At 41.4% G+C, this 16,973-nt stretch overlaps 2 protein-coding genes across 3 annotated transcripts in view; one reads left to right on the top strand and one right to left on the bottom strand.

The window, feature by feature from the left end:
- The window catches only part of LOC106607715 (ankyrin repeat domain-containing protein 6), a 59,508-nt gene extending 57,256 nt beyond the window's left edge, over window positions 1-2,252 (bottom strand). Inside the window, exon 1 of the mRNA XM_014204967.2 lies at window positions 2,047-2,252. The gene's annotated coding sequence lies outside the window, so the exon portion shown is untranslated. The remainder of the gene's footprint in view (window positions 1-2,046) is intronic.
- ube2j1 (ubiquitin-conjugating enzyme E2, J1) overlaps window positions 1-16,973 on the top strand; it is a 47,649-nt gene that overhangs the window by 2,865 nt on the left and 27,811 nt on the right. The window contains 1 exon segment of one of the 2 annotated variants that reach the window (NM_001139996.1): window positions 8,742-9,047. The exons of the other annotated variant lie outside the window; for it this stretch is intronic. Within the exon segment in view, the coding sequence (NP_001133468.1) occupies window positions 9,017-9,047 (31 nt within the window). The 5' untranslated portion in view covers window positions 8,742-9,016. 2 annotated transcript variants of the gene reach the window in all.

Here is a 16,973-nt window from a genome sequence, read left to right as displayed (position 1 = left end):
TATTATCTGTAAGAAGTAGCAACAGTATCTTCAAAACAAATAAATCTATATGTGGTAATAAAACGATACTGAAAACACCTCAAAGATACTGCAAGCCTCCTGCTTTTACTCAGGTTAATCCCACATAAGAAGGTCCCATAAATCTGACAGTCATATCTCTGTCAGATTCATAGAACCCGAGGGCAGGCAACTGTTATTGGAAGGCTTACTTTCAATAACAGCATTCCCATAGTTCCCCACAGTCATCTCCTTATTTCAGTGCTCAAATTGCACCACATAATTGACAACACAAGCATAATAGTGAGTGAATGACTGAGCTGCCACATAAAAAATACTACAGTTTACTATAGAATACTATAGTACTTACTATAGAATTATGTAGTAAACTGTAATATACTGTAGAATACTATACTACACACTGTAGTATACTTCGATGAGGTGTAGTACTTACTATAGAATTTGGTAGTATACTGTAGAATATTATAGTAAATACTACAGATCGCAAAAACACTACAGTAAATACTACAGTAATGTCCGCAAAAACATTAGTCTGCAAAAACATTACAGTAAATACTACAGTAATTTACACAAAAATACTACAGTCTGCAAAAACACTACAGTAATTACTATAGTATATACTACAGTATTTCATTTGCATACACCCTGCCCATTCCCCTCATCCTTACAGAATAAAAATGCAGTCAGAGGTCAGTATAACTGCAGTACACTGTAATACAACTGTAGTTAGAGTGCAATATAACTGCAGGATGATACAAATAACACTTTTTTACTGCAGTAATTTTGCCGTGTAACTGCAGTTGCAGTGCAGTATAACTGCAAAACACCACAGTCAACTGCAGTTACTGCAGTTTCAAAACAGGTTATGGAAAATTTGCTCTTTGAGTAGGCCTATTTTTTTGGTTTAGTAGGTTTCCTCAAGGAGAAAACCCCCACTTCTATGTCAAAGATAATAAAACAAAAACACTACAGTAAATACTACATTATAAAGTAGGTGGCTCGAGCGCTGAATGCTGATTTGGTATATCACGAGTATAACGAAACATTTTTTCTAAACTAATTACATTGGTAACCAGTTTATAATAGCAATAAGGTACCTCAGGGGTTTGAGGTATATGGCTACAAGAATTACCATAGTATATACTACAGTAGTTTTTTACCACAGTATTTACACTATTGTAAACTGTAAATACTACAGTATAATAGTCATGTCCGCAACACTAAAATAAATACCACAGATTTCACTGCAGTGTTTATTCTGCAAAAACACTACAATGCCCTTACGAAAAAAGGTTGCAGTCAGAGTGCAGTATAGCTGCAGTACACTGTTGCTGATTGGCTGAAATCCGTGGTATATGAGACAGTATACCACGGGTATGACAAAACATGTATTTTTACTGTTCTAATTATATTTGCAACCAGCATTAAGGTACCTCGGGGGTTTGAGATATATGGCCAATATACCACAGCTAAGGGCTGTATCCAGGCGCTCCGTGTTGCGTAGTGCATAAGAACAGCCCTTAGACTTGGTATATTGGCCATATACCACACCCCCTTGGGCCTTATTTTATTAATGCGATATAACTGCAGTATGCTGCAAATACCGCGTCCAAATGAACAGTCTTTTGCAGTAACTGCACTTTCCTGCAGTTTCAAAACTGCATAATTTTTTTGTAATGGTGTAAAGTCTGCAAAAACACTACAGTGAAAAACGATAGTATTTAACCATAGCATACTATCGTTTTTTTCATGTGGGCTAGCATGAACTGCATGGCAATCTTTTAAAACATTGTAACAACAATTTTCACGAATACTGTTATGTATTTCGAATTCTTACATTGTTTACTTTGTACTGGCTAAGCAACAAGTAAAGAAATGTCGACGTACTGTAAACACAAAAAACATTCACATGAGCATATGACGCACTTAGCTACTGGTTTTACTGGATGTGACGTCCCCTCAACAATAAGGTGGATGAACACTTGCTACTCATGGTTATTCAAAACTTTTTAGAGAAGAAAAACGTACCTTGCCGACATAATTGATGTGAAATTATTTCGGGTGTGTGCATCTGACAGACAACGCAGCCTAGCAAACCTATTGACAAGGAATTATTAGAGAAAGTTCAGCTCAACATTATTTAATGTAGTGCAGATATATCACCGTTCTCAAGCTCCATCTGGTGGTGACTGGGGTGAGTCTCCTTAAAACTGTGGGCAAGTACACTATATGCGTTTTTATTCTTTCTTGTGGTAACAGGATTTTAGGAGAGCAGTAAAGTAAAGTCTAGGTGATGCCAATTAGTCTGATGCCAAAGGAGCTTCCTCTGCTTGTGTCCTTTCCTTCATCTGGCAGATAGCCTAGTGGTTAGAGCGTTGGGCCAGTATCCCGAGAAGTTGCTGACAAGGTACAAATCTGTCATTCTGCCCCTGAACACTGTTCCCGTTAGGCCGTCATTTTAAATAAGAATTAGTTCTTAACTGACTTGCCTAGTTAAATAAAAAAATCTGCACCTGTGTGGAAGAACCTGGAAGCACACCTGTTCAGGTGAAAAGTGAAGCTGCAAACGTTGAAGACTGAGGATTTCCTAAAATGAATTCTGTACATTGGAATATCCTGCGCTGCCTGTGTTCTAGGACTGACGGGTGTCTGATGTTAGGTGACATAGTTCTGCTTTAAAAATGTATATTGACATTTCATACAGAATGCCTATAACGTTTGAGAATGCCCCAGTCGTCTCACTCTTGGACACTCACAGCAATTTGGAGTGTCCAAACACTGACTTTGCAGAGTGCATATAGTTTTATAGGTTTCCCTTTAAGACTAGATCTAGGGCAACACTATTCATACATTGACCAGCAAGTGTCAGCAGAATACAAAGAAACAGCATGGCAGCAAGGTATACTGAACAAAAATGTTCAGTATACCAGCACAGAAAAAAAAATATATATATATGTATGAAATTGTATGAAATGTATGCATTCACTACTGTAAGTCGCTCTGGATAAGAGCGTCTGCTAAATGACTAAAATGTAAAAAAAAAAAAAAAAAAAAGTAAAATATAAACGCAACATGCAACAATTTCTCTATATTTTACTGAGTTACAGTTCATATAAGGAAACCAGTTAATTTAAATAAATTCATTAGGCCCTAATCTATGGATTTCACATGACTGGGAATACAGATATGCATTTGTTGGTCACAGATACCATTAAAAAAAAGGTAGTGTCGTGGATCAGAAAGCCAGTCAGTATCTGGTGTGACCACCATTTGCATCATGCAGCGCGACACATCGCCTTCGCATAGAGTTTATCAGGCTGTTGATTCTGGCCTGTGGAATGTTGTCCCACTCTTCTTCAATGGCTGTGCAAAGTTGCTGGATATTTGCGGGAACTGGAACATGCTGTCGTACACATCAATCCAGAGCATCCCAAACATGCTCAATGGGTGACATGTCTGGTGAGTATGCAGGCTATGGAAGAACTGGGATATTTCAGCTTCCAGGAATTGTGTACAGATCCTTGCGATATGGGGCCGTGCATTATCAAGCTGAAACATGAGGGGATGGCAGCGGATGATAGCACGACAATGGGCCTCAGGATCTCGTCACGGTATCTCTGTGCATTCAAATTGCATTGAAAAAATGCAATTGTGTTGTCCGTATCTTATGCCTGCCCATACCATAACCCCACCACCATGGGGCACTGTGTTCACAATGTTGACATCAGCGAAGCGCTCACCCACACAACGCCATACACGTGGTCTGCGGTTGTGAGGCCGGTTGGACGTACTGCCGAATTCTCTAAAATGACGTTGGAGGCGGCTTATGATAGAGAAATGAACATTCCATTCTCTGGCAACAGCTCTGGTGGACATTCCTGCACTCAGCATGCCAATTGTACGCTCCCTCAAAACTTGAGACATCTGTGGCATTGTATTGTATGACAAAACTGCACATTTTAGAGCGGCCTTTTGTTGTCTCCAGCACAAGCTGCACCTGTATAATGATCATGCTATTTAATCAGCTTCTTGATATGCCACACCAGTCAGATGGATAGAATATCTTGTCAAAGGAGAAATGCTCACTAACAGGGATATAAACAAATTTGTGCATAAAATGTGAGAGAAATAAGCTTTTTGTGCATATGGAACATTTCTGGGATCTTTTATTTCAGCTCATGAAACATGGGACCAACACTTTACATGTTGCATTTATATTTTTGTTCAATGTATTATTTATATATTTAACCTTCATCTGACCAGGAAGTCCCTTGTGATAAGAAATCTGCTCAATGAAGACTTGGCCCTGGCCAGGACAAGGGCAAACCAGCTCTTAGAGGAGAAAGGCTCTGTGCTGTGTTGACTCTGCTAAAGCATGACTTGGAGGGCCCAATGTACATCATAATGCCCTCTGTGCCCATACAGGACAAATAATATTGATCTGAAGGACAGAATGTATGGGAACACAAGCACTGAAGCAGAATAACAACACCTGCAGTGGGAATTCATATGGAAACACAAGTCAGTCAATTACCATCCCCTTTATAGTACTTTGCCAGTTGATCTGGAAAGATACCATTAGGAAAACACTGTGCCCATGGTGTTTGTTTGTGTTCTTGTCAAGAAAATGACCTTGACACATGTTAATATATATGTACATATTGTTTTTTAACAGCAGCGGTGTCCTTTGCAATAAAGTATGAAAGCTAAAGTAGTCTCTCAAAGTGTCTCTGGTTGAAGATTAATGCGAAAATTAAGACAAACCAAAATAGTGAGATCCAAACAATTGTAGATTCAGTATTTAGTGTATGATTGGCCATTTGATTCTGTACATATTCTGGTTCAAGATATTGAGGACATTAATCTATCATTAAAGTACAGACAGGCCTTACAACTAGGCATGGATAATGTTGTTTTTCTCGCCCATATTTTCTACCCCAGTTTCTCAGAGAAGCATCTGAGTTCTCTTCACTTTTTCTACAAGGGCTGCTCCAATAAAGCCATATGTTCCAGCCTTTTGATCAAATCCTCCACCTGAAAGAACACTGCCTGATCCTGCCCAGACAATTCCATATGGTATATTTACTTACAAGTAAATGAGATTTTTAAAACTTTTTTAAACCACACACCCATAAAAATGAGTGTGTGGAGGTGCTGACTAATGGCGAATAAACTATAAACTATCAATATAAAGAAAGTCGCACACTCAATGTATAAACTCCCAGCAATTGAATGGGTATTTACCAACGTTTCGGCATCACTTTGCCGAACTGTTAGTTTGTTTTGCCAATATCTCATTTGTTGTCAGGTTAAGGTTTCTTTTATTTTCAAATATCCGTTTTACAGTGATGCTGAAACATTGGTAAATACCCAATAAATTGCTGGGAGTTTATACATGGAGTGTGCGACTTTCTTTATTTTGATAGTTTATAGTTTATTCGCCGTTAGTCAGCACCTCCACCCAAACTAATTTTTCTGGGTGTGCGCCAGCTCATGCTTTTTAATCGAATACTCATACTAACCACACCAACCTTACTATATGTGACGTAAATTGAGTATGTAGTATGCTTATTGGTCATAGTATGTATATAGTTAGTGTTAAAAAAAAACAGATGTCATACTACATTCGCCAAAATACAAAGTCTACAAGCAGTGGACACTATTTCCGTGCTTTTAGGGCCCATAACGCAATTCTTCGTGGCTTCACAACATTTTCAGATTTGAAGAAAATGGTGGAAAATATGCACCCGAAATCCAACAAGAGCTGATACAAATTCATTGCTTTAACTAATTATGACAAATGTTAAGAAAATGTTTAGCAATGTAATAAAGTAATGACTTCTCAGATAAGTTACATTACAAGTTATGTTGGCTGACAATTTGATAGCTACGCTAGCCTTATGAACCGCATAGAATGTCATTACAGCAATTGCTTGTATGTACCAGTATGTTAGCAAGCTACCTAAAGATAGCTGACTACTAATACGTCGAACTTGCCAGTATATTAACTCTATGTTATCTAACTACCCAAAATGTATAGACTTGATTATTCATGTCATTCTTAGCTTAGCTACATGGTATAGTCATTGTGCGTTCTCAGTGGACATTGTTAATGAAGTCGTAAGATGTCTAGCTAGCTAGTAATTTGTTATGCTAACAAGCTAACAAGAAGTTGCATAGCAACAGCATCAACTTCCGGGTAGACAGGACGAAGCACTTGTACACTCTACTGAAAGGATACCGTTCTTTTACAGTATACAAAAATGAACTTATAGTGTATAGTATATACTCATTAAGTATGTTTGTATGGGTATTCAAACACAGCTAAACATTTTCAGCTACCCCTTTAAGGGACGGGACGTTACTGTGGTAACTTGGTCACTCCCTTGTCTGATGAAAAAAATATGACTGCAATGTCTTCCTAGCAGCAGGCAGTTGCAATAAACTCAAACTAAAATTGAAAACAATCTAGCGGGTGAACAAAACGATGTAACTGGCAAAGAAACACTAGAACAATGTCACACCTCAGTAGCCTTTCTTGTCAATTCGACCAACTTCTACATGTGGGTTTTTCATATTTTTTTTTACTGTTCCCAGATGCTCTGTGTGACCACCCGCCAACGTGGCTCGTAAAATAGACATTCTTATTTAGCCGCCAATGACAACATCTACCCACATTTGGAGGGTTGTGGGTATCAATATCCAACCCTGATTATGTGCTGTCTTGTATGATGATGTTATAAAATGGGAGTCAGTCATGGAATGGCCGGGCCACATTAGTAATGCACACATAGCTAGAAATTTCCTGCTGGGCACTCATTGATTTTGAGTGTGTGATATCAAAAAAATGACATCATGTATTTTTTGTGAATCATTTGAGGGGGATTTAATCAAATGAAGATTAAAAAACACTTATAATCCTGTGCACTCATTTTTCTCTTGATGCAAATTGGCAGGCTGATGTGGGGGACATCTGGCTGGCAGTCCAGAGACAGAGTCGACTGGAGGGCAAAGAGGTAGAAGGGAAGGGCCCTGGGGTACTGTAGAGATGACATTAACCACAGCTGCACAGCCCTCTCTTTAATCCTATTTCACCATGAAGCTATGAAGGGGCACTGCAATCCCATTAAAAGTGTTTCTGGATAAATAGCTAATATCCTGCTTTGGCTCAAATTATAGAATATGCTCTCAGTAAATTTTGAGTACAGTTTTGTTGAATACATTTTGAACATAATGATGAACAAATTGATGTATCAATTTCAATTCAAATGGCTTTATTGGCATGGGAAACATATGTTTACATTGCCAAAGCAAGTGAAATAGATAAACTAAAGTTAAATAAACAGTCAAAAATGAATAGTAAACATTACACTCATAGGAATAGAGTTATAACGATGTGCAAATAGTCAAAGTACAAAAGGGAAAATAAATAAACAAATATGGGTTGTATTTACAATGGTGTTTATTCATCAATGGTTGCTGTCACGCCTGCTCCCGCTCTCCCTCTCTGGCGCTCAAGGGCGCCAGGCTGCCCTTCATTTTACGCACACCTGTCACCATCATTATGCTCAGCAGCAGTCATTGGACTCACCTGGACTCCTTCCCTTTGTTGATTGCCCCGTCTATAACTGTCTGCTCCCCCGTTTGATCCCTGTGTCTGCATTAATGTCGTAATGTGTTTATGTCCAGACGCTGTCCTGTTCCATGTCCATGCTAATTAAATGTTCACTCCATGTACTTGCTTCTCATCTCCAGCGTCGACCCTTCTTGTGGCAACAGGTCATAAATCTTGCTACTGTGATATTTCACCCAATAGATATGGGAGTTTATCAAAATTTGATTTGTTTTCGGTGTAATCTGTGGGAAATATGTATCTAATATGGTCATACATTTGGCAGGAGGTTAGGAAGTGCAGCTCAGTTTCCACCTCTCTATCTCTATCTCGCATGCACGCAAATATAAAAAATTGAACAAAAAATATAAATGCAAAGTGCTGGTCCAATGTTTCATGAGCTAAAATAAAAAATCCCAGAAATGTTTCATATTCACAAAAAGCTTATTCCTCTCAAAAGTTGTGCACAAATTTATTTACATCCCTGTTAGTGAGCATTGTATCCTTTGTCAAGATAACCATCCACCTGACAGCTGTGTCATATCAAGAAGTTGATTAAACAGCATGATCATTACACAGGTGCATCTTGTGCTGGGGACAATAAAAGACTACTCTAAAATGTGCCATTTTGTCAAGCAACACAATGCCACAGATGTCTCAAGTTTTGAAGGAGCGTGCAATTGGCATGCTGACTGCAGGAATGTCCCCCAGATCTGTTTCCAGAGAATTGAGGAGGTGCTGAAGATAATTGATGTCTGTAATGAAGCCCTTTTGTGGGGGAAAACTCATTCTGCTTGGCTGGGCCTGGGTCCCCAGTGAGTGGGCCTGGTCCCAAGTAGGTGGGCCTCTGCCCATCCATGGCTACGCCCCTGCCCAGTCATGTGAAATTCATAGATAAGGGCCTAATGAGTTTATTTGAATTGACTGATTTCCTTATATGTACTGTAACAGCAAAATATTAGAAATTATTGCATTTTGCGTTGATATTTTTGTTCAGTATATCATAATAGAGGGAAAGAAAGAAAGTGTGTTAATAAAGTTTTGTCGTTCAAATCCTTTACAGTTCGACTACTTCCTGTTTACGTTTTCATGTGACGTCACACGACTGACATTTTTCTCTGTTCGAACAGGTCGTTCACCAAATTCGTGGAACAACAAACTTGTGCCACGTCAGGACTTCCTTTCTAGCTAACTAACTCATATGACAGCTGTTTAGGGTAAACTGCATACGACTTTTGGCTCTCGGTGAGCTTTACCGAATACATTGCTCGCATGTTTTGGACGAATCAAAAGTCAGTATTGGCTAGTGTTAGCTGGATGTGCGTGTGTCAGCTGTCTCTCCTAAACAGACGCGAGCTACATTTTGAGTCCACTTGACTTGTTAAAATGGAGAACAAATATAACCTCAAGAGCCCAGGTAAGTTTGTAAATGACACAGACTGCAATATGTCGAACTCGCTAATGCTATTTAGCCTAGCCGAAAGGATTTGGCTTTATTCGCTTTCGGTTTCCCATCATGAAGAAGTGACTCCACCATCATACTGATAGTATCTAGCGTTAGCTAGCTTGTTTGACTGTATGGTTAGCTAACTATTTGCCCAATGATATTTGAATACAAATTACTATGCCATAATATTAAGAAATAATCAAGACGTTATGGCCTTTTACAGGCGTTCTGCCACTTAGTAGCTAACACGTAGCCTAACCTCAACTTCACGAAGTCATGATATACTTTTGTCTATTTTCGTGTTGCTGTTCATTTGATCAGACTTAGTGGAGTCTTTGAGCATAGATAAAAATCAAAAGTTGGTGTCTTAAGTGTTGTAACTTAGTTATTTGCATTCACTAACACCTTACCCAAAAAGACAGGAATCAGAGCAGTGGGCCCTGGTTATGATCACTCTAAAATAGTGAACCTATATCAGACACCTCTGGGGTTGACATTGTTACTCGGCCTCTGACTGGCTTGCCTGGTCCAAGGACACACACGTGTACACTGGTGGCAGGTGCAGAATTCTCTTAACGTGAACAGCTGAGTGGGTTGGGACATGTCACTTTCAACCACAGCAAATCAGTTACACTAAGCTCCATGTGTTCAGTCAGTTCTGTGGTTTCCTCACTAGCTCAAATTAGACATGGTTTCTAGATTTCATTTTCTGCCTTCTTAGGCCAGCCTTGGGCTGTGTCAAGAAATATGTACAGAAACCTTGTTTTTGCATAAAGCATTTCCTGGCCTGTAGTTCCTGTCCTCCATGCTAGATCAAGTATAGTGTGGAGGGTTGGGGATAGATTTAAAAATTCTCTGCTCAGAATATTGTAGATCAAAGTTGGTTTGTCCTTGCGCACCCGGTGTGGGCTGCATTTTTAAGGTCTTAAAGAAAGGGTTTACAAATACAGCTTGGGTTAGCTAGTGTTTGGATTTTGAGAGGGGGTCAAAATAAGGCTGAGGCTATAGTTGAGTCAGGGTGTTGAGAGAGGATCAAATAAAGATTTGTTTCCAGTTTTGAAAGGTGGTCAAGTCAAAATAAGGAAATGGCTACACCACTTTCTGGTAGTTGATGCATTTACAGTTTCCCATTTTTGTGTGGATAAGCAAATGGAGAACCTATGCTTAGAGTATCACTGTCCCCATTTTTCAATAGCCTATTGTTTTAAGGTGAGCGTGACATTGTCTCTGAGACATGTCCCAAAAGCTTGTAGAGCTGACTTCTGTTAAGAAACGGCATTAGAAACCCACAATGAGGGCCTCCCAGGTGGCGCAGTGGTCTAAGGCACTGCAGCGCAGTGCCAGGATTTAGAGACCTGGGCAATGATGGAATTGTCTGAGTTTACTACTGACCACTCCCCCTTCCTAACCTAGAGGAGGTCTATGTCCCAAATGGCACCCTATTCGCTACAGTGAGGGAAAAAAGTATTTGATCCCCTGCTGATTTTGTACATTTGCCCACTGACAAAGAAATGATCAGTCTATAATTTTAGTGGTAGGATTATTTGAACAGTGAGAGACAGAATAACAACAGAAAAATCCAGAAAAACGCATGTCAAATATGTTATAAATTGATTTGCATATTAATGAGGGAAATAAGTATTTGACCCCCTCTCAATCAGAAAGATTTCTGGCTCCCAGGTGTCTTTTTATACAGGTAAGGAGCTGAGATTAGGAGCACACTCTTAAAGGGAGTGCTCCTAATCTCAACTTGTTACCTGTATAAAATACACCTGTCCACAGAAGCAATCAATCAGATTCCAAACTCTCTACCATGGCCAAGACCAAAGAGCTCTCCAAGGATGTCAGGGACAAGATTGTAGACCTATACAAGACTGGAATGGGCTACAAGACCATCGCCAAGCAGCTTGGTGCGAAGGTGACAGCAGTTGGTGCGATTATTCGCAAATGGAAGGGGCTCCATGCAAGATCCTGGGGCTCCATGTAAGATCTCACATCATGGAGTTACAATGATCATGAGAACAGTGAGGAATCAGTACAGAACTACACGGGAGGATCTTGTCAATGATCTCAAGGCAGCTGGGACCATAGTCATCAAGAAAATAACTGGTAACACACTACGCCGTGAAGGACTGAAATCCTGCAGCGCCCGCAAGGTCCCCCTGCTCAAGAAAGCACATATACATGCCCATCTGAAGTTTGCCAATGAACATCTGAATGATTCAGGGGACAATTGGTGAAAGTGTTGTGGTCAGATGAGACCAAAATGGAGCTCTTTGGCATCAACTCAACTCGCTGTGTTTGGAGGAGGAGGAATGCTGCCTATGACCCCAAGAACACCATCCCCACCGTCAAACATGGAGGTGGAAACATTATGCTTTGGGGGTGTTTTTCTGCTAAGGGGACAGGACAACTTCACCGCATCAAAGGGACGATGGGCGGGGCCATGTACCGTCAAATCTTGGGTGAGAACCTCCTTCCCTCAGCCAGGGCTTTGAAAATTGGTTGTGGATGGGTATTCCAGCATGACAGTGACCCAAAACACACGGCCAAGGCAACAAAGGAGTGGCTCAAGAGAAGCACATTAAGGTCCTGGAGTGGCCTAGCCAGTCTCCAGACCTTAATCCCATAGAAAATCTGTGGAGGGAGCTGAAGGTTCGAGTTGCCAAACGTCAGCCTCGAAACCTTAATGACTTGGAGAAGATCTGCAAAGAGGAGTGGGACAAAATCCCTCCTGAGATGTGTGCAAACCTGGTGGCCAACTACAAGAAACGTCTGACCTCTGATTGTCAACAAGGGTTTTGCCACCAAGTACTAAGTCATGTTTTGCAGAGGGGTCAAATACTTATTTCCCTCATTAAAATGCAAATCAATTTATAACATTTTTGACATGTGTTTTTCTGGATTTTTCTGTTATTCTGTCTCTCACTGTTCAAATAAACCTACCATTAAAATTATAGACTGATCATTCCTTTGTCAGTGGGCAAACATACAAAATCAGCAGGGGATCAAATACTTTTTCCCTCACTGTATATAGTGCACTACTTTTGATCAGAGCACTATGGGCCCTGCTCAAAAGTAGTGCACTAAATAGGGATAGGGTGCCATTTGGGACAAAATCAGCAGGGGATCAAATACTTTTCCCCTCACTGTATATAGTGCACTACTTTTGATCAGAGCACTATGGGCCCTGCTCAAAAGTAGTGCACTAAATAGGGATAGGGTGCCATTTGGGACAGGCTAAGGTTTTCATTGTGGGTTTATTTTTTTTAATGTTTACCCCTTTTTCATGGTATCCAATTGGTAGTTACAGTCTTGTCCCATCGCTGCAACTCCCGTACGGACTCGGGAGAGTCGAGAGCTGTGCGTCCTCCAAAACACAACCCAACCAAGCCACACTGCTTCTTGACACAATGCCCGCTTAACCTGAAGCAAGTCGCATCAATGTGTCGGAGGAAACACCGTACACCTGGCGACCGTGTCAGAGTGCATGTGCTCGGCCCGCCACAGGAGTCGCAAGGGTGCAATGGGACAAGGACATCCCTGCCGGCCAAACCCTCCCCTACCCAGGACGACGCTGGGGCAATTGTGCGCCGCCCCGTGGGTCTCCCAGTCGCGGCCGGCTGCGACAGAGCCTGGACTTGAACCTAGTGTCAAGTAGCAGTGTGGCTTGGTTAGGTTGTGTTTTGGAGGACGCACAGCTCTCGACTCTCCCGAGTCCGTACGGGAGTTGCAGCGATGGGACAAGACTGTAACTACCAATTGGATACCATGAAAAAGGGGTAAACATAAAAAAAATAAACCCACAATGAAAACCTTAGCCTGTCCCAAATGGCACCCAATCCCTATTTAGTGCACTACTTTTGAGCAGGGCCCATAGTGCTCTGATCAGAAGTAGTGCACTATATAGGGAATAGGGTGCCATTTGGGACATAGACCTCCTCTAGGTTAGGAAGGGGGAGTGGTCAGTAGTAAACTCAGACAATTCCATCATTGCCCAGGTCTCTAAATCCTATTGTATTATTATGAGTTTGGTTAAAAGTCATTATGTAACGGTGTCTCCCTGCTCACAGGACCCAACCTGTCTGAATCGTCCCCAGTTGCCTGCAAACACTAAAATGCGTTACGTAAGATTTTGTGTACAGGATTATAATCCTATCCCCCAGGTCCACTAACTGAAACCCTCCTCACCTCAGGAGTCAGGAGGCCCATGTGGCAGCAGAGGCTTTTCTTCTGTCACACCCACTCATTGTTATTATGAGACGCAGCTAAAGAAGGGCTCCACATAGGATGCATCCCAAATGGCACCCTATTCCCTATATAGTGCACTACTTTTGACTAGCGCTGGGAATTGCCAGGGATTGCCAGATATTATCACGATATATAGGTGCCGATATGATATGTGTTGCAATTCTTTGTGTTACGATTTTATTGCAATGTTAAGTGTGTGTGTGTTGGGGTTTGTGTGCACAGTCAGTGCAAGAGAGTTAGTTAAAAAAAAGGGTCAATGCAGGTAGTCCGGGTATCCATTTGATTAGCTGTTTAGCAGTCTTGTTTAGCAGTCTTATGGCTTGGGGGTAGAAGCTGTTTAGGGTCTTGTTGGTACCAGACTTGGGGCACTGGTACCACTTGCCGCACGGTAGCAGAGTGAACAATCTATGGCTTGGGTGGCTGGAGTCTTTTTTTGAAGGAACGTTGGGCCTTTATCTGACACCGCCTGGTATAGAGGTCCTGGATGGCAGGGAGCTCGGCACCAGTGATATACTGTGCCGTACTCACCAATTGAAACGTATTTTATTGTACTGATCAATAACATTTGCATAGAAGTAGCAATCTCTTATTTTAAGACTAAGTAATGATGTCATTCATTAATTTGATTTGCCCACCCAGTCAGTTGAGCTCAGTTAGGGGAGACATGACAGATAAAAGGGGAAAGTATCTTTGGATGTGAGGGAGAGGCGATTAAGTGAATTAATAATGTTTTTGTGGACAATCAGCTTTGAAATCAGAATATCTTTGCTTTATGGTTTCACAAACAAAGTACTAGGGCAGTGAATCCTGACTGAGGACAGAGATCCCGAATGAGTTTCTCCTCGTCTTTCAGGTTGTCTACACTTGACACTTACATGCGACTTCTGCTGTCAGAATATGAAGATTGCATTGAAAAGACTGGTCTGATTGTGTTCAGATCTGGTTGACCACTTCAGGAGGTGGTCAGGGATGCATTGTGTGCTTATTTCTCTTCAGTCTCCTCAGACAACTTGTGTTCTGGGACCGAGAGGCATCTTTTCATTATAACATTAGAGGAAATATGTTCCTAGTATGTGAGGACCGTGTTTGCTGGCCTCATAAATGCTAGTCGGCTAGCTAATATTTAGAAAAACTCTCGCCAAACAAAAGTTATGTTAAACCCTTGGCAATCCCTTTAGCGTTGCTTGCTGGCTAGCTACAGAGGTTAGCTGGCTAGTTAGCTACAGTAGTTAGCTACTGCCATCAGTTGTTGTGTTATAATATTTTGCCTATTCCACCGTTTGTAGAATGCATACTGCCATTTTAATATCACGGAGGAAAAGAGAATCCGGGCACACTGTGGACATGGTAGACACATTTTAAATGTAGGTGTAGATGCATGACGCGTTCAGAATTCCATGATCGGAACTCTATGATCAGAATACTGAAGCTGCATGAACGGTCAAGTCTAGAGACGGCCTCTGTCGCAACTTGCCACCGTTTCTGTTCCTCTTTATGGACAGTCACAGCACAACTTCAAATCGAATGTTATTTGTCACATGCGTCGAATACAACAGGTGTAGACCTTACAGTGAAATGCTTACTTACAAGCCCCTAACCAACAATGCAGTTTTAAGAAAAATAAGAGTTCAAAAACAAATTTTACTAATCTAAAAAAAATAGAAGCGCAACAATCAAATAACAAGGCTATATACAGGGGGTACCGGGTCAATGTGCGGGGGTACAGGTTAGTCGAGGTAATTGAGGTAGGATGTAGATGGGGGTAAAGTGACTATGCATAGATAATAAACAGCGAGTAGCAGCAGTGTAAAAAAAAAAGGGGGGGGCGTCAATGCAAATAGTGCGGGTAGGAATTTGATTAGCTGTTCAGCAGTCTTATGGCTTGTGGGTAGAAGCTGTTCAGAAGCCTTTTGGACCTAGACTTGGCGCTCCGGTACCACTTGCCGTGCCGTAGCAGAGAGAACTGTCTATGACTAGGGTGGCTGAAGTCTTTGGCAATTTTTAGGGCCTTCCTCTGATACAGCCTGGTATAGAGGTCCTGAATGACAGGAAGCTTGGCCCCAATTATGTACTGGACAGTACGCGCTACCCTCTGTAGAGCCTTGCGGTCGGAGGCCGAGCAGTTGCCATACCAGGCGGTGATGCAACCGGTCAGGATGCTCTCGATGGTGCAACTAGTACTTTTTGAGGACCCGTGCCAAATCTTTTCAGTCTCCTGAGGAGGAATGGGCATTGTCATGCCCTCTTCACGACTGTCTTGGTGTGTTTGGACCATGATAGTTTGTTGGTGATGTGGACACCAAGGAACTTGAAGCTCTCAACCTGCTCCACTACAGCCCCGTTGATGAGAATGGGGGCGTGCTCGGCCCTTTCCTGTAGTCCACTATCATCTCCTTTGTCTTGATCACGTTGAGGGAGAGGTTGTTGTCCTGGTATCACACTTCCAGATCTCTGACCTCCTCCCTATAGGCTGTCTCATCGTTGTTGGTGATCAAGCTTACCACCGTTGTGTCACCTGCAAACTTAATGATGGTGTCATGCTTGGCCACACGGTCATGGATGAACAGAAAGTACAGGTGGGGACTAAGCACGAACCCCTGAGGGGCCCCTGTGTTGAGGATCAGCGTGGCAGATGTGTTGTTGCCTACCCTCACCACCTGGGGGCAGCCCGTCATGAAGTCCAGGATCCAGTTGCAGAGGGAGGTGTTTAATCCCAGGGTCCTTAGCTTCCACAGGGAGACAAATGCTACACACCTGTAGACAGAGTTCCACTTATCCAGCAGAGCAAGCAACTGATCCAGTTAAGAAAGAAACCTCACTGTCTGTCTGCAACACATCTGGTTTATGTGTATCAGCAGTAGTGTTGCATTGTATACCAACATATTGTCGTGTCTTTGGGGCACCATTAAACTGAAGACATGTTTATCAATTAACTCCCTGTAATTATTATCACGCGATTAAACTGATTAATCGTTTAATTGTAATTAACTAGGAGATCGGGGCACCAAGGAAAATATTCAGATTACAAAGTTATAATTTTCCTAATATAACTTTCCTATATTATAACATTATATATTATATTATAGTATAGGCCGATTTATCTTCTGGTTTAAATGGTGTATTTTACCTCGCGTCCAGTCTCATTCCAAACATCGTAAATTGTTGTATCTGCACGAATCCAGCCTTTACTAAAGTCATCCATACATCAATTGTCTTAAAATCATTTATTTACTAAACTAAGTAATTCACAGAAAGCATACAAACAGTAATTATCGTCACAAAGAATTGGTAGAGTAATGTGCCCTAGTGGGCTAAACAGGCATGGCTGGTGTCTTGTTAAACAAAGGGTCATAAAGGGCAGCAGAGGAGGCACATAGAGTTCATTAATGTTAACAATTGATATGCTAATCCTTTGCACATGAACGCTCACTCAATATATATTTACGTTCAGTGTGTCGTCGGGATCCTTGTTGGAGAGTCGTTCTGTTCTCTCTCTCTCTCTCGGTTAGAATGGTTCTTTCAAGGCGACATTCATTAATGTCGTTATAGAATGGATGTTTCGTTGGTCTTTGCGTTCAATGATATAATTTACTTAGCTGCAGACTAATAATTAATATCAAAGACTTGTTCTTATTCTGTCGGTCT

The sequence above is a fragment of the Salmo salar genome, chromosome ssa06 (genome assembly GCF_905237065.1).
Source record: "Salmo salar chromosome ssa06, Ssal_v3.1, whole genome shotgun sequence".
Classification (NCBI taxonomy): Eukaryota; Metazoa; Chordata; class Actinopteri; order Salmoniformes; family Salmonidae; genus Salmo; species Salmo salar.
Note: the sequence above shows the minus strand (reverse complement) of the source record. Positions and strands in the feature narration are given on the sequence as shown.